The following is an 18,315-nucleotide window of genomic DNA, read 5'->3' as shown; positions in this document are numbered from 1 at the left end:
TACAGACGGCCCAGTCTCGGCACGGTTGCACGTCAGCCGCGCAAACGAGGAGCCGGTTCCCGACGTTACCTCATTACAGACAGTAAGAAAACAAAGAAGACTCGTTCTCCCCGCGCCACGATTTCTGTCGCATCTCACCTTGCTCCACCGTGTTGCCTTCTCGCTTCAAGGCAATACCAACGAATCGATAATCTAGAACCTTTCCAACGTAAAAACACTTAAAAATCAAATGATTTTTCGATAATTGTTCGTGCATTTACTAATCTCGATTATTACTGTAACTCGATATTGCTTAAAAATGGAAAAGTGTCTCGACGGATTCAAAAATCATCTAGAGCTATCCGAAACTATCCGTAAAACGTAATAAAAGCTAAAAATCTGTTGGGTAAGCCCAGACCACGATTACCTTAACTTGTTAAAAGAACAGAAAATTCATTGGAAGATCTTCAGGATATTCGAGAAACGCAATAAAAACAAGATTCTTCTCGGTTAAACATAAAGGACGAGAAAAGCGATAAATTTCGAAAATCCGTCACTCGTCTTTGTTTCGACGTTTCATCGAAAGCGGAAAAAATCTCGATCGAAAGTCGGTGGTTCATCGTCGTTCACGCACGGCCGGAAAACAGGTGTGGTCGCGTATCGTCCCAAGTTAAACACGCACGAGGTCGGGGTGTGCGTGCTGACATCGCGTATCTCAGTCCGTTACGCCGTAGATTTGCCCGTGTACGAGTTAAATCCGCCACACTTCCGGCCAGTATCGCAACTCCGTCAGATATCGTCGGATTTACCCCGTCCGTATCTTCCGTGTGCGCGTCGCTTCCGATGGGTCGGAGGCCCTTTTTAAACCGTGTCACACGAAATCCGACTAATCCGTCCGCCTGGCGACGAGAACGATCGCACCGGCCCGTATTTGTCACGAACAACCTCGTGTTGCTGGGTTAATTAGTTTCGAAGGGAACTCTTGAGAAAGAAGAAAGTTCCCGGTGACGGAGAACGTGTGGAATTTTGTCTAGATTATACGGAGAAGGATGCGAGGAATGGAGGAGCAGGGTGGTTTGTCTAAGGTTTCGTGACATTCGAGCAACCCTTTGTTTACTGGTAAACTGCGATACTTTTATAATCGATTATTTAAAATTAATTACGCTCTTTTATTCGACGATTTAATATTCTCTTAATATCGTATTTCACTGTTATTCATCGTGTCAGATATGTCCTCGATATTAATCACTTAATCTTTCCAGTATCGTGGACCGAGAGTACTATACCCCCGTGTATTATACTACATGGACATAACAACCTCGACCCGACGTAATTTCCAATTACAATATGACTCCCGAATTGCGTAATTGACGATGGATAACAATCGTCCAAATACTACATCAAATCATCGTAAACACACGGCCCCATAAGAATATTTCAAACGACATGCCCTAAACGATTCACACATATACGCTGATTCATGAAAAAGGACACAACACTCGATCATCCCCTTGCGTATCAGTAAACGAAGGGTTAAGAGGGAACGGCGAATGGTTCGATTTTTCCAGTACTTGGCGTCCGGTCGAAGCTGGGCGATTGTCGATAGGCAGCCGGCAGTTACAGTGCCACGTGAATCCTCTCCAACAGAGGCTCACATCGTGGCCACCCTGCCATACGCCCGTCACGCCTTCTTACCCTCAGCTCCCAATATCCCCAAATCTGCCACCGCCACTTGGGGCCACCTTAACAAAAACCTCATGTGGAAGGTAACTAACTCACCGCAGCTAAGAAAAAGGCTCGCTCACTCGCTCGCTCGCTCGCTCGCTCGTGTCGTGTATTGTTTTGATCGAACTTTTTCCTTTCTCTCACTATGTTCTTCCGCCATTGTTTCTCTAATTGACTGCATGGTGTGCCATGGTTTTTATTTTTCTTTTTACGTTCATTCTCTTTTTATGTTTTTAGTTTTTTAACACGTCTTTTCCATTCTTTTTCGTTACGTTTCTTCGATCCTTACTTGACAAGCACCTAGAAACACATTTTGCACACTTAGAGGACACCTCGTGGTTCGACCAGACCCGACGCTTCGAAACCGCATGGAGGTGTGGGGAAACCCGTTTCCGGTGGAACATATTCGTCGGACGAAAGCTTGCGTTCCCCTCTTTTTCCTCCCTTTTCGTTCTCTGTGTCATCGCGATCATTTCGTTTTCGAAACCTCCAAGTTGATCAACGAAAGAAAATTCGAGAAAAATACAAGAAAATTGAGAGACGATGGCGTCTTTCCTCGTTTAAAGTATATGGTCCTTGAAAGAAAATATTCGCCTGGTTTCGAATTCGACGATGATCCTGGAGAATGTATACAGGTACACTGAAAAACACAAGACCATATTCAGTTTTGTCAAAGATGAACGTGTTTATTTTCGTACGGGGCGCGTAGCTCGTTGTGTGTGTTTTACGTTTTCGTTCAGTAGTGACAGAATGATACTATGAACGTGCCCTTATGATCATAGCCTTTGTACATATCATCATACAGCACGTAACGGATCTTCTCGCTCGTTCCTTCGACCATGCATGCGAGCTCGTGAATTTTGTAAAACGTTCCCGAGGTCATCGAGGTGGATCCTCGATGAGGCTCATTGACCCTTCCCTATTTATAATTCGTAGGTGTCGTGCGAACGAGATCTTTGCATTTCTGCGAGTTAAATTAATAATTGAAGAGCTTTCTAAAAAGGAAGCTTATAGGTTTATGATGAATATCAAATTATTATCAAATAGTCGCAGATATGGAAAGAAGAAAAAGAAAAGGAATCTATAATTAATCAGCTAGTAAATATAAAATGAACAAAGTTCTTCAAGAGGCATTCTAATTACTAATTTAAACGTAGGTAATATTACAAAATTAAAATCGTCTTGATTCGATTTACTTGATTCTCTCTTTTCTCTTGCGAGATCTTTCTCTAAAGAATTTCTCGGTTGTCTAATTCTAAATTCAACTTAAAAAGCCGCTCCAGAAATACCGAAGATCATCGTTCACGCACTCACAACCCCCTTCCTCGTACATATCAAGTTACACGCCAAGTTACTTTGTGTTATTTATCAGACCATCAAATTTCATCAAATCCCTCGAACCATCATCAACCTGCGGTTACTTAAACGTATCTGTCTCTCCCGCAGAACATTTCTTTTAAATCGTATTCCCGTGACTCCGGCCATGGTGGCTCCGAGCAGGAAGACTCGCCTAGGACACACAATACCCTGACCCTGGGACACTCCGGACGAAACCGCGGCGCGAGAGGAATGAACGAGAACAACGAGATGAGCGGCAATAGGACTACCGGAGGCGGCGGTGGTGGCCGAAGGACTGCGATACCGTACAAACATAAATACACGGAGATCATGGACGGTCGTAGTAACGGGCCAGCTCATCATCAGCTGCACGCCCATCACGGTCAACACGTACATCTTCCGCGGGATTTGACGAACGAGGACGAACCAGTTTACGAAGAGATCGAGCGCGGTGGTGGCGGCGGGGGCGGTGAGATTCAAGTGTCGGACATGTCCGACGAGGACGGCAGAAGGCAAAGCGACATGAGCAGACAATCGTCGAGAAGTTACGGTGATCACAGACCGCTGATCCCATACTCGCCGGCCACCGATAGAAATCTGATGCATTACGGGCAAACGTTGACGGACCGTGGCGGCGGAGGAAATATCCATTGTGACGCGTCAGAATATAGTCCTGCGTTCGAGAGGACCCTGAACACTTGCTGGGAGAAGCTACGAAAGCAGCAAGCATGGTACGAACGTGGCGAGCTGCCTCGACTTCCGGCCAGTTACGGTATACCGCCTCAGCCAGATCACACGAGAACAGTCGCGGTTCTAGATGGACACACGGTCGTCTGTCATCTGCAGCCGCAAACGGACATGTATACCGGGCGCGGAATGCCACCGCCTTCCTACAGCGAGTGTTAGAACGCTCTCCATTGGCAGGATCCTGTCGTCCTCTTCGTCTTCCTGCACGAGGACGATGGATGCGCTCCTTGTTGTCGAGACGCCGCGTCTCGTGGCCATCGACGAAGGAACGATCGAAGCAACGCGTAGTTCGTGAATGTTATAGGGTCGCGTCCTCGACAAGCGAAAGTTAGAGATATCGTCGATGACTACGACGATGGCGATCTTCTGTTTAACGCGACGCGTATGGTGGTTCCTCACTGAAGAAAATCATCACTCCGGAACAAACCGACGCGTCTCGAGCTACGTTCGACCGGATGAACGAGTTGCGAACGATGACAACGCGTCTCTAGCTCAAACATGAACGCGACTGATCGACCTGGAGCCCGATGATTGCCGCGTTCTATAGCCATAAGCGGGCCGATCTATGAAGATGGCCCCGAACCTCCTTTGTTGTGTTTCCATATCCGTTTACTCGGGAATTGCGTGCAACCAATGGCGGAAGTCCACGCGAAACGGACGTGTCTGTCGTCTCCAGAACTAGAACCGTGCGAATGTGTGACGAAACGTCGAAGATCTGTGTACGATAGCGTGAATTATTCGATATGGACCTCTTGTTGAAGTTAATCGATCGTCGTTGTACCGTCGAAGCTGTGCTCGGCTTTTTGGGATTGGCTCACTGACAGAGTGGAAAATACGATGTCGTACGGAAAACGATAAAACGTGACGAGTCCTCTTAGATTGCTAAGATTTTGCTAGGAGAACGCTTACAGAGCTCGAGGTTTCGAGGTACACGTGCGGGTTGTAAACGACTCGAACGAGAAGTTATCGTATATATGCTCGTAAGTAAGTGTAACGATATCAGAGCGAATTAATTTCCTTGCGTTCTTCAGGACGATGTTCTCGTTCGTTGTCGATTGTATCCTCGAAGCCTGTTCTCGTACGCGTTGAGAAATCGAGAGAAGATTTTCTCCTCGATCGTTTCGTCGATGCTGGCTTTGCTCGTTAACGAAAGTGATTTCTGGATAATATGAAAAAATAACAGACATATCGAGATCGAATGGGGAAAGGTTTGGCCGCGAGGGCGTGAAAATCGTTCGTTAACGAGTGTCGAACCGACGAGAATTCGATTTGAATCCCCGAAGGAAATCGGCGACGACTCGATAAAGGAATCTGAAGCCCGTGTTTCCTTGCAAACGTCTCCGCTTTCATCGAACCGGAGAGCAGCGACATATCGCAGGTGCGCTGATCGATAACCGACCTCGCCACGGAACGTAGAAGAAAACTAAAGTTACTTAATAATCGATCAACGCTTACTTCGATTAATCATTATCGCGTTACATTAGTCGCATCGTAGAGTTACTTCTAAAGTCTTAAGACTGCTTTCGTGAAAAATTCCGTGCGACACGATCTGTCAAAAGATGCAGACAGTATCTTCGCGAGATAGAAGGAAAAAGAATCTTCGAGTTCCGGAGAAAATAGGGGCGCGCGTGTCCATTTCGAACGAGTTTCGATGATTGAAAACATGAAATTTCCTCCCGGGGAAAAGTAGAGTCAGCGGTTAAAAGTACCTTTATCGGTCGTCCCAGCCAGCTCCTCGATGTATATTGCTTTGGAACGTTACGTTTTAGTCCCAGAATGTTATTTTTATAAATAAAAAAAAATTATATATATATAAATGTATATGTATGTATACAGTAACGATATTATATTTATATATATACATATATATAGAAAATACGAGGAGAGAGAGAAAGAGAAGGTGGGTGAGAGTTGTACGAAACAGGTACATATATATATATATATGTATATATATATAAATATAAATATATATATATATATAGTGATACAAAGCGATTTTCCGAGCGACGTGGAAAAAGCGAAAAAAACTTAGTCACTGTTTTTTACTATTTTTTAAAGAACAAAAAGGTATATGTCGTAACCGCGTAATCTAATATGTAACTAAGGGAACCCGCGCGCTATTTATTTTTTATCATCCGTGAGTGTTATCTAATGTGTAATTAGCGGTCGTGTCGAGATCGACGATCGGTGACGCGCTATCGTTCGGACATAATTACGGATCGAGGATGATCGTATCAAAGCGAGATAGATCGAACGAATCGCCGTCGTTCGGTGGTCGAATCGATCGACGACATTTTCTGCTTGCAAAGAAGATCCATCGTCGACGAGCGTAAGCGTATATATTAGACGAACGAACGTCGAGCTCTGAAACACGTCACCAATGGCTCGATGTTCGTTTCCCGGAACATCCGACTGCCTCATCTGATTTCTCCGTTTCTGACTGGAGAAAGATATGTTGGATTGACTAATTGACGAGACAAGGTTCTTCTTTTACCAAGCTTTTGTTTTTTAATTGTGTTATTACGGTTGTACGCGAACGGAAATCTGCTAAATTATGTTTAAATTGATCAAAGTTTAAATTTGCCTAAACGAGAAAGGGCGCACGCGAACACAGTGAATTCAATATAGTCTTTCTCTCGGTTGAACAGCGTTTCGTCGTTTCCTTTTTCTTTAATTTATTTCTCTGCTCAGCCGGGCCGGCCGTGATCCTTCTCTCCGGCAAATCGTACGTTAAGACGAATAAATCTATAGGCGAATTATTAAAATAGCGATAAACAGCGTTTTAAGGGTACCAGCGTAGCTATATTAAGCGTTACGAACGTTTCCTCCGATTTCTACGAAACGTAATTGCTCACTCTGGCATCGTGAAAAAACCCGTTCGCGGTTATCTTGGTTTTTCCTGTTTAGAAGACCCTTGGCACAAGCGTAGCTTGAGACGACAGTCAAGCATCTGAAAACCGTTTTTGTCCACGATGTTAAAGGTAGAACGAAAATGTGTAACCCCATCGAGTATGTGTATATAATTTCTAACGCCATGAAAATTCTGCCGTCTCGTTTCTTGCCCGTAGTGAATAAATACGTGAACTCTGTACGCGCGTTTCTCGGTCGTCGCGTATCGAATCGTCGCCGTTCAACAACAACCATCGGAACCGTGTATCCCAGCGTCGATAATTTCACACGCTTTCTTCGACATTTTTTCGTTCCACTTTTACATTCCTTCGTCGTCACGATATGCAACAATCGACCGCGATATATCATTTTCTCTCAATTACAGAGCAACGCACCGAGTATTGCAAAAATCAAACTGTATCGAATCGGAATCGAGATACGCGGACAGGCTTGAACGATATCGGAAATGAAGATTGGACTCGCGTTGTTTCACGTCTAAAACTCCCGTGCGATTGCTCTTAAACTTTAACAAATTTTACGGTACGCTACGGTGCGCGACGACGTTGTACGTTTTAACTCGTTAAGATTTTATTTCTCGACGCGCGCTCCGGTGAACGCGAATCACGGAAGCGCATGTTACATTTTTCGAAACACGATTGTTAAATCCCGTGATTCCAAAGCGAATTAAAGGGACGAAAGGTTTTTGTATCCCTCGACGATTGTGTCGTCGCGTCTCGCGAACGTCCTCCAACGCTCTGTCCACGACGCGGCGGGGCTTAGTTCTATGAATTTTTGTACAAGCGAAAGGTCTTGCCCACGGAACGACTATTATCGGATATAATCGTAAACGCAGCTACATTCCATCCGTTCGACTTATCGTAATTGAAAGAGATAAGGGGATAAAAGGTGTACGAGCCAAGTAGACGGGAACAACTTCGAGCGCAAACGTGCCTGGTGAATAGGCAATCGATTTACGAATTTACGTCATTTTCCGTCTGTCTTCTTTTTCCTTCTTTTTTATTTGTCTTTCCTTTATTCCTTTTTTTTTTTTCTTTATTTTCTAAGCATCGACAACGGCGTAACCGGCGGCCACAGAAAGGAAAGAAGACGCACTGGTTTAAGAGATTGTTGCGTGCGAAAGAGGAGAATGAGAGAGATACAAGCATTATCATTGGGAAATTCTCGAAATGAGGTGTACATAATGTAAATAGGGCTTTGTACATGTTGAACACGTTGTAATGTAAATGGAAAAGAGAGAGAGAGAGAGTTATGTGTGCATGAGGAAATGAGAGAAAGAGGCAAAGAACGAAAGGGAGAGAGAGAGAGAGAGAGAACAAGAAGGAGGCGACCGAGACGATCGATGTGAAAACAGAAAAGAATAACATTTAGATAAGACAAGTTATTAGTAAGTAGTGAATATTACAGTGACTATTATCGTGATGGCGGACGCGTGACGCGATTTAACTTAAGTCCCAAGCGTAATTAGTTAATGTGTAAATAAATTAAGCGAGGAAGTAAAACAAACAAAAAAAACAATATTAAATGAGAGCCCAAGTAATCTTTGGATATTTATAAACGAACTCCACTAAAGAGAAGTAAACGACAAATGAATAAAAGAACAAACAAAAAAAAGAGAGAAGAAAGGACGATAAATATGTAGGTTCGATGAGAGAAGGAGGGAATGTAAAAAGAAAAAATAATATGAATTCAAGCACTCGTCCCGTGCGTTAGGTTACTGTTACTTGAACGAATGGAAAGTCAGGAGAAAGGAACAAACCAAGAACACGAACGTTAGACAAAAGCGGAAGAGAGGGGAAAAAAGATTGGAGAAAAGAAGGGGAATGATTAAGAATGAAAATGTGCAAGCAGTTAATCAGATGGACAGATATACAGTGCATGTTTTATCCTTAGCCGTTTTATAAATATAAATATCCTCTTCCCTTCCCCTCCTTTCTCAAACCCCTCGCCCTTGTTCTCCATCCTTCTCCTCTTTTCACGCGACAAAATAGGCGCAAAGCTGATCTTTTCTCTGATCGAATACACCTGTCCGTACTGTCCAATCTCGAGATGTTCCTTTCAAATCGTGTGTGCTGTCTCTCTTTACTTTTCGTCCTTGTTCTCTTGTTTGCAGCAGCATCGCGTAAACGAGTTTCCAAACGAACCACGATCGAGTCGTCCCTCGAGATATTTAGCGGCTAAGCTTTCGTTTTGCGTGCAAAGAAAAAAGAAAGAAAGGAAAGAGAAAATGAAAAAAAATTGTATCGGGACGGCCAGAGAAAGAAAATTCGAAGCAATCGCAGAAAGTCAATCCGCGGAGATAGAAACGCACTACGCCCACATATACATGCATCCACATGTGCACACTCCACCGATCATCTCAAAAATATCCCTTCCCCACCCGCAGCCATCCTCTCAAAGCGTCGGAATATTTTTCGAATCGGCTTTTTTCTGAACCGTTTTACCCAAAGGCACGAAGCAGTATCGGTCGTATTACAGAATTTTTGGACAAACCGACGCACGATTCATGTTCACATAGGATTCGCGAAAATTCTGTGATCTTTACCATTTATGTTCTCTCTTTGTAAGTGATATTTAACGAACGTAATTAAAGAAAGAGAAAGAAGTATGCGGACACGGTTTTAGCACGTAATTAAGCGCGTAGATTTCCTGTGAATCATCGCCTGCCTGCGCACGCTGACAAATGAAAAGGAAGAGGAACACCGAACAACAAGCAGAAGAAGAGGAAGAAGAAGAAAAAGAAGAACACAAACGAACAAGAAGAATGTAAAATCTAGGTATCTCCGATCTACTAAGAGCCTCCGTTTCTTCATTTTTGTATGCTTCTTTAAGACTGTCTGATACAGGAAAAAAAGGATAAATAAATGTGTACCAATCTCTGAATAAAATTTGTCTCGTTTCTGTCTATTTTAAAAAATCTCCTACTGAAATTACTTTTTCAAAATGGCTTTAATAGCTTCTGTATTTCCAATTACAGCTGCTATATGTAAAATAGTCTGACTAGCGTTGTCTTTAGCTTCCACGTCAGCTCCCAAATCAATTAATCGTTTTGCAACGGATAGGTGACCTCCTTTAACTGCTTCGTGAAGAGGAGTAGATCCCGAGGAATCACGCGCGTTCAAAAGTTTCGTATTAAGAGCCATAAGACGATTGACTAAACCCTCATGACCGTGAAATGCTGTACATTTAACAGGTTCATAATACATAGTTATAAATATTTACACTAATTATGCATTACGCCATTTGTATATCATTGATAATATAAAAATATTTTGTAGAGCAATTCTTACCAGCAATGTGCATAACACTACGACCATTATTGCTTCGATCATCGATGCGTTCAACAAATTTATTTACTAACAAATCAAAAGCATTTTCATCGCCAGATCGACAAACTAGATGCAACGACGTCCATCCATCTTTATTTCGCAAAAGCGGATTTGCTTTTGCCTCTAAAAGCGCTACGATGCATTTATAGGCATCACTTCCGGTTTTTGTACACGCCAGCATGAGCGGTGTCCAATCAGCGCGTTTTAAGGCATCTACATCTGCACCTTCAAACGAGAATAACATTGCGAATGATATATTTATAATTATAAAATAAAATTAGCGCCACAAATAAAAGATAAATACCTTTTTCAATTAAATATTTGAGTATATCGCTACGAGCAAACTGCGCCGCTTCATGCAGCGGTCTTTTCATATCTCTACTGGCGACGTTTACTCTAAAGTCTGGTTTCTTGAAATTCTCGCATAGGTATCGAACGATATTCAAATGACCCTCGCGGGTGGCAAGATGTAACGCAGTGTCACCGGAAGTCGTGTGTCTGAAGTGTGTCCAATCTTGAATGTCGTGCTTCGATACGAGAGTTTCCACTCTTGATAAGTCTCCATTCTGACATGCGTGCAGGAAGTTTCGTGATAGGTTAGGATCCTTCATATATAAAGTTTTATTGCCAAACAAACGGAGTATACATCGAATAGAAATGGTAAAATGTACTTGTTCACAAAGATGAGAGTGTTTGATGAAAAATATTTAAGAAACTGTACGTTTGAACACACGTTATAGAAATGTTTCAAATGATTAAGGTTAACAAATTAACAAAGAACCACAAAAATACATAAACCTTGACAAGATATAGAATAGATATCAAGCAAGCACAAACTCATAATAACGTCCGCCACCTTGTGGCCATATTCGATATTAAACTAATGTATTCGCTCATTCGAAGATCAAATTAAAAATTTCTCTTCTTGGGAAGATCTTATGAACTGAGAGAATAGAAGAGAACTTATAAAACTATAAACAAAAAAATCCTATAATCGCGAATTGTAGAAGTTTATTTACACCGAAGTTCCAAACTTTTAATAAAAAGCACTTAAGACAATAAAAGTTAAGATGAATAAAATCTCACGCGTCAAAAAATATCGACAGTTAACAAAATGGCGAACGTAAAATCGCAGTCTTGCCAATGAAACAAGTCGCTTTACCGATTCTACCTTACCCATAGAACGTAGAGTTATAGTCGGAGATCGCTTCGATGATATCGACCGATATTTGTAATAAAAAAGTATATAAAAAGGTGCCGTACACAAAAATATATAAACACTGGCAAAATATAGAATAGATACATCAGCTAATATATCTTTTTATCTTAAGCCTCGATGAAGTTCTCTGGGTTTTTTTAGCATTTTAATGTCCTTTACAATATTACCTATTGCGTATAGATTACCAAACGAGGGAATTAGAAATAGCGCTACCTATAATCGGTACAAATAGATTCAATGGCGCGAAAAGGTTTTACGTATTTGCAAATACTTTTAACTTCAAACAACCGTGCGCATACCTGAAATTTTAGCTATTAAAAGCGTATATTACATCTGCGTTACTTATATAGTGATTAAAAATGTATGTTTTTACTTTATACTTGCATATTGTTCTTTTCCCTTTTTTATAGATATTTTTAAGAAAAATTACACTGACAGATAAAGCTGTTTGTTCCGATGTATTTACGTAACACGAAAATAGAAATTGTAAACATTGTAGCAACGCTAAACCAACCGAGTGTAGTGCCGCTTTGAAAGTAAAATTAATCGTGCGAAACCTATCATCGCCGTGAATCATAAGAATCTCGCAATTATAATGTCATAATGAAATTGGATGCGTAAGAGATGCTCGCTTCGATAAAAGATTAAATCTTTTTTACTTCATAAGGAAGTGGATAGAAAAATAAATACAAGCTTCAAATATATATATCTGTAGTCCGTAGACTAACGAACAGTTAACTACTTAGTCAGCCACGCATTTCATTCGTTTTATTTTTTATAAAAATTTGATATCGGGGGAAAATTTGATTCCCAACAGCGAATATATGGATTAATCTTTATCTTTCTGCTTGTCTTATATATTTTTTCATACGCCCTTCGTTTCGATTTCTTTCCTACGAATTTTATATTTAATTTTATATTCAAGTATATATTTCATTATTATATCTCGTTAGCGTTAAAAACAGGATGAAGCATAGTTTAAAGCAAGAGATCGTGATTTACTTAGAAAGGCAATTTCGTTTTTTTCCGCGGAATTTCCATAACCGTTATGTCGACGCCAGATAACAATGCAAACAATTAACCACCAATAAAGCGTTTCCGGGCTGGTTGTGCGACCGAGTATGTGGCTACACGATGAGCATCGTGCATCGCGAGAAAATCTCTTCGCACGAATGTTCAAGGTTTGATCAAAACCATCCACCTTTCGCTTCAATATAACTGCCAGACTGAAGACGCCTTCGTCGTCTTTTGTTATTTATCTTGCTGGTCGCATTGCCATTCGCGCGATACGGCTATCCATGGCCTTGCTGCGACATGTATTACGAATTACGTTCATTGATCAGCATTTGTCATATATCGTAATAACGTTACCGTCGATATAAACCTGAAAGGAATTTCCGTTTTCCAAACAAGATCGATTAGATGCATTTTGTGCCGCGATCTAAAATTCTAATACGTAAATTGCCACGACGTGCATCAACGTAAGTTCTCGTGATTAGAATCAATCTTAGAACAATAACGATAGAACGTCGTATACTCGCATACGAGCTGAATAGAAGAAAACCAATTCAATACTTTCGAACGTAGGCAGAGATGAATACTCACGAGCTGCAACTTTCTGGATCGTTTGATTATTACGTTGGCTCGTAAAGCATTCGGATGATGGCGGTGCCAGCCCTGCCTTTGTTAGCCATAATGTCGGCCAACATGGGTATAATTCACCCCACGTTCTCGACAATCGATCGTCAATTTGCATACGGTGAATCTCCTTTCAACCTGCATCGCGTTCAATCCCCGTGCAAAGTTAATTTATGCACGTAAAGATTGATCTGATTACTGTTGTTGGGCTCCATCGAAGCTCTGCCTTTCCAACAAAATCGTCCAAACTCGTTAATCTATCCTTGATACGTTTGGCGCCGATTCTTATCAATACGCTGTGACCGAAATCAATTGCTAATTGAACGTAAATTTACATTTGAGCAAACAAGACGTTGATCTTTGTTCGTTCATTAACAAGTTTGCGTTTGAGGAAGTTTGATGTTTTATATGTATCGTCTTAACGAATCAAAAAATTCCTTATTACCTGTGCTTGTTAAAGATGTCTCCAGAAATACTTCTCGTAGACGTGGTACGCGTTATGCATTACAGTTTCAATTGCGTTTTACTAAGACTTTGTTTTACAAAGACTTTTTGCCCGTGACAAATGTTCGCGGATCGAAAGAAGTCATCAGCGAACGAAGAACGGAACAGACCGAGCAGGCCTGTAATAACACATCATTTTCCCCAGACTGGATAACTATAATTTCATGCGAAATTGAATCTTTAATTGCGCGGATCCCATATGACGACGATCAGCTGGCGCCAGTCAGAAAACAAGAATAAAATAAATAACGCTCGCGCTTTTATAGCGACGCGCAAATTTTTTCTCTGTTCGTACGCAGACCCGTTCGGTTTTCTTGCGTCTCCTTTCTCGCGTGTACTCGCCATGCACACGGAAACGCTCGCTTCCTATTCGAAAATAACAACTCGCGTTCGAGGTTGCCGCTTGATTATCGGTTCGCGCGGATATACGCGACGAGAAGAAACCCTGCGTGTTTTCGCACAAAAATGCCCGCGCCAACAATAAAACTAGATCCTTGAACACCGTCCGTTTTTGCGTAAGAATCTTTCACATTGCCTTACATACCTTTGATTCTTTCAATGTTCTATCATCGTGAAAATTGATCCGAACAGACGTCCAAGTGGAACCAATCGTTGTGATTTAATTATTATGTATCAGAATAAAAAAGGAATCTAACGTAACATGGAACGAACAGAAAATATATCTGGAATCTCTCAAACACTTGAACTAATATTTTGGCAAAATTTCATAAATCACGAGTAAGACATTATGTATTAATAAATTCGTAACAAATTTGCTAATGAAGCGAAGATTTACGAGTGAATTTTACAAATTACAGAGGTTTGAAGATTCCAAAGCTACAACGTTTACGTAACACTATGTTTGTGTAACAGGAATCTGCAGCCCACATTTCTCAATTCTTAATTCATTAGTACTCTTAGCAAATAAATTATCGCGTAGCAGCGAGGATTGATAGCGAAACGAAGATTTATAAATGAATTGTACAAGGCATTGTCGAATTATGTATAACGATCTGTTCGTGTAGCAGAAATCTACAACCTAAACTTATTCTTCATCGACTAACATTATTGCTTAATAACGTCGTTAACATTGTACGAGCACCCTCGCGTTCATTACCACGCGATATCGAATATATCTACCATTTGTTGGGTTTATTTTATCCCATACCATGTACACGTGGAAACGAAGATTCCGATCAGGATGTTGCACGAGCACATCGACTAGACTGTGGTGCGTGCGTAATAAGATGAGCTCGCAGCGATGGTAGTTTCCTCGTTACCGGGTTTCCTGTTTCTCGTAAATATCACTGCACGTTAATGCGAATCGGTGTTCGATCGATCAAATCAGCCAGGCCGAATATCGGATCTTGGATACGTTGGATCGATCCACCTCGACATTGACCTTAAGCAGCTCGTCTCGGTCAAGCGCGTCCACGCGCAAGGAAAAAAAATTCCTCGGTCGACGAGAAGGCGGCACTAGGTTGCATAACGCGCGAGATTTCATAGGAATTAAGGAACGATAAGCGTGATCAGCGTGCTTGTCTTGGCAATTGTTGCCTTCGCTGAAACGCCATTACGGATAATCGCCTTCGAGCAGCAGCGATGCAACCGCCGGACAAGTAAAAGAATCCTGCCGCCCGTCAGACGATTTTGCGCTTAACCTTGCCAGAAGGTTGAACTCGCGGTGTAATTTCACGTTCGAGAGCCATGTTAATGGTTATCGGTAAAAAGAGCGTGATGTCGGTCGATTTTAAGACACGCGAGGGGGTTGCGCATCCGAAGGTTTCTTCTTCCTGCTATTTTCTCCACGAGTAAATAATTAACAATAATGTTAGAATTTTTTTAGTCGATTACTTTTTCCTTTCAGTAAGATAAATTCAATGAATCATCCATAGCAACATATATAAATCGTCGATTAATGTCATTACCTGCAGGAAAAAATTACCCAGGAAAGAAATACGAAAGAACGATATGTGTCATTCGGAAGACACGTTGATCAACTCGAAAATTGAATAACAGGGAGAAGTCACTTTTTTTTAATTTTTCTTGAAATTCATCGTCAATTATGTCATGTTTTTACTGTAAATAAATTTATGAAGGCAAGCCAGCTATTTTTTCGCAGTTATCCTATCTATGTTTCGTGTCATTTTAGCTCCTGAGAAACTCATACGATACTTTAATAGAATTACGTAATCTATAAAAGGATGATCGTTAAACATCGAAAATCTAGTAACTAACCGCGTTTCGTTGAGAACGAAGACACGAGAAGCAAGTGGATCGACTCGATCTTCTTCCATGTTCGTACCAGATTCTTTAGCGTGCAAGTTCAAGGCTCCGTAGAGCGATACGGATACCTACAAGGTCACCGAGTGTGCAAATACCATGATTATAGCTGCGTACAGGTGCAGCTGCATTCTCATTGTCGAAGATGAGACAGGACTGACGTAAACCGCAAGTATCGAAACTCACTCATGACGAAGATACGTCGCCTGCCATAATCTTTCAAATAACATGTAGTTCTGCTTAAAGCGACAAGCGCCACTGGTCGTGTTTTCCTTGAGCGAAGAAACCACTGCCAGGTAATCTCTCTGGCTCGCGATCGATGTTGCTCAATGGGAATGACAAAATTAATCATCGGCTTATTACTCACTCGACCCCGAAATACCCTACGCTGGAGAGAAAGAGAAAAACAAGCGGAACCTATAAGGTTCTTTCATTCATAAACGGCGAATCTAGCAGGCTAGATCGAGAAACACGTCATACCGGTTTCCGATTGATCAGCTTCTCAATTTTATTCTACTTTTTTTCTCTTCCTGCTTGAAGTTTTACGCGAGTACCAATGATGTGGTCGAATTAGCAAGAATATTAGCAACTGATCAATCATAAAATCTACCATTATGTAATATAGAATAATTCCTAAATTAACTACGATAAGTTATATACCTATGTTTATCGATCCTCCGAAAAAATAAATCGAAAAATAATTGTATTATATCTGACGATTTCCTCAACGCTACTCGATGTTCTCCGGACTGCGTGGGCATTTTTGGAGAACTAGCTAATAGCGCAAAAATTGAATCCACGTACTCGATCGAAAGCAAATGGAAAGTGACGCTACGGTAAAACTCCATTGCTCGAAGGAAATTTTAATCACTGTCCAATTAAACGAAATTCTGCCGATTGAATGCACTCATCTAGAAGCGAAATCCTATTATATGAAATCCCATTATATAAACTATGTCTCGAATTCTATCGGAACAACTTGGAACATATTACGGATGATTTCAAACATACACGCGGTTGACTTAATTATAGCAAATAAGTAAGTAAAGTAGTCCGATTATGATTTATCCATTGGATTTGTACTACCATAGTTCGACGACTAGGTCAATGTTAGGATCTCGGCTGGTCACCTTCTTTTCCATGTTTTGAAACGACACCAAATAACGACGCGACGCAACGATGGCGGTAGATCGTATCGAAAGAATGGAACAATTGTTTCGAGGTCATGGTCGAATTGCACACCGAGGTAAAATGTATGTCGTATCGATTGTCATCGACGCGTTACGACGTTACGCGTACACGTTCGCGAATCGCCGCGATAAATGCCTCGTGTCCGATGACACCGATAACGTGGATGGAAATATCGACCTGGAGCAGAGGTAACCGCGTGTAATTATGCGGACTATTCATTTTGCGGGTTCCGGTACCAGCGCGTATCACTTTGCAACCATCCGAGCCTGTCGTTGCTGCGCTATCGTGGCCATTTACAAGTGTCATTCGTTGGTACCTGAACTCCTTACCGATCCGCTGATGTATTTAGGAAATACGACGGTTAATTGCCCTACGACCCACTGAAACAGTCCACGAACATAGTTTCGCCGACAGAAAATCGAACTTTTGGCCAACGATCGGTCACGATAGCGTGATTCAGCCTGGCAAAAGCCAAACTGACGCAGCTTCAGTTTTTATTAATTTCTTTATTTCTTCGCATAAGTAGGTACATGATGGATATTCGATTCTCCGGAAATAAATGACTTGCTTCCATAAGTTCAGTCATCTCAAGAAAATGACGTAAATAATGGTAAATCCTAAATGTTTATTTATAGAGTTGATCAATATGGCTTCTGAACAGCACAATCTCGGTTCTTCGAACGCAAGAAAGAGCGCCAATCACTGTTCGCTTTACAAGATACTAATATAATTACGTAGGTATATCGAGCTATGTTCGAATTGCTTGGTTACAAAGGTTTTGTACATAGATATCCGAAATTAACTGCCTATTCAAAGCCGCTTCCGTGACTCTAATGGACGCCAGACGTAACCCTTTGCTCTTCAATGTCCATGAATAACCGATTGATTTTAAACAGACCTATACAGCTCGTCGCGAAGAATACTTCAAATCTTCGAAGCAAACCAACGACAATCGACGAATACCTAAATGCATCTAAATTCTCCTTCTCGCAGACGCTTCTACGTACGAGTCTACCGGATCAACTCCACTTTCAACAAATTCATACAAGCGGAGTTCCACCTCTTTCATAGAAAGTAGCTCTTTCATCGACGAAAGCGATATCGTCGAATTCCATTTATTGGGACGAAATTTGCCTGTCTAATTAACTGAAGCCGAGCTGCTACCTAATGGACGAAAACTAACAGGTAGCTAGCGAAGGAAATGGAAGCTATTATACGAATTCCAGTTGTATAAACCGTCTGCCGACAAGTTCAGATAAATGGAGTTCCATGGTACCGGAGGACGGCAGAGACGCAAAACCCTGTTCCACGACGGATGCTGCAACATTCCAATCCTCGACGACGCGACGGTCCCTTGGCGAGAACAGCGTCGCCGGCGAAAGGGTGCGTCGAAACAATTCCCCGGATACACCTGATCACGGCAGGGAGCCCTGAACGTTTCCCCGTGAGCGGCTG

General features: G+C 41.7%; 2 protein-coding genes across 6 annotated transcripts in view; one reads left to right on the top strand and one right to left on the bottom strand.

The window, feature by feature from the left end:
• Window positions 1-8,236, top strand: part of LOC100649283 (latrophilin Cirl) — a 362,909-nt gene extending 354,673 nt beyond the window's left edge. For 4 of the 5 annotated variants that reach the window (XM_012320795.3, XM_048408351.1, XM_012320804.3 and 1 more), the window contains 2 exons: window positions 1,548-1,745; window positions 3,151-8,236. In XM_012320795.3, coding sequence (XP_012176185.2) covers window positions 1,548-1,745; window positions 3,151-3,948 — 996 coding nt within the window. In that variant the 3' untranslated portion in view covers window positions 3,949-8,236. The remainder of the gene's footprint in view (window positions 1-1,547; window positions 1,746-3,150) is intronic. The other variant, XM_048408358.1, reaches the window with a different exon arrangement.
• Window positions 8,237-9,573: 1,337 nt separating this feature from the next.
• Window positions 9,574-10,908, bottom strand: LOC100649162 (ankyrin repeat domain-containing protein 16). Its single transcript, XM_003392947.4, has 3 exons — window positions 10,330-10,908; window positions 9,987-10,250; window positions 9,574-9,874 (listed from the first exon to the last, which is right to left on the bottom strand). The coding sequence occupies exons 1-3, from the start codon at window positions 10,634-10,636 to the stop codon at window positions 9,627-9,629; spliced, it is 819 nt and encodes a 272-aa protein (XP_003392995.2). The 5' UTR covers window positions 10,637-10,908; the 3' UTR covers window positions 9,574-9,626.
• Between the last annotated feature and the right edge of the window lie 7,407 nt (window positions 10,909-18,315).

This window comes from Bombus terrestris, chromosome 1 (genome assembly GCF_910591885.1).
Source record: "Bombus terrestris chromosome 1, iyBomTerr1.2, whole genome shotgun sequence".
Classification (NCBI taxonomy): Eukaryota; Metazoa; Arthropoda; class Insecta; order Hymenoptera; family Apidae; genus Bombus; species Bombus terrestris.
The sequence above is the reverse complement of the archived record's forward strand: the minus strand, read 5'-3'. Positions and strand labels throughout refer to the sequence as shown.

Coding starts and splice junctions, on each gene's coding strand:
- LOC100649162 (XM_003392947.4), bottom strand. CDS start 10,636: ATGAAGGATCCTAACCTATCACGAAACTTCCTGCACGCATGTCAGAAT. Junction 10,251..10,329: donor CAAATATTTAATTGAAAAAG/GTATTTATCTTT, acceptor TCTCGTTTGAAG/GTGCAGATGTAGATGCCTTA. Junction 9,875..9,986: donor TAGTGTTATGCACATTGCTG/GTAAGAATTGCT, acceptor TTAAATGTACAG/CATTTCACGGTCATGAGGGT.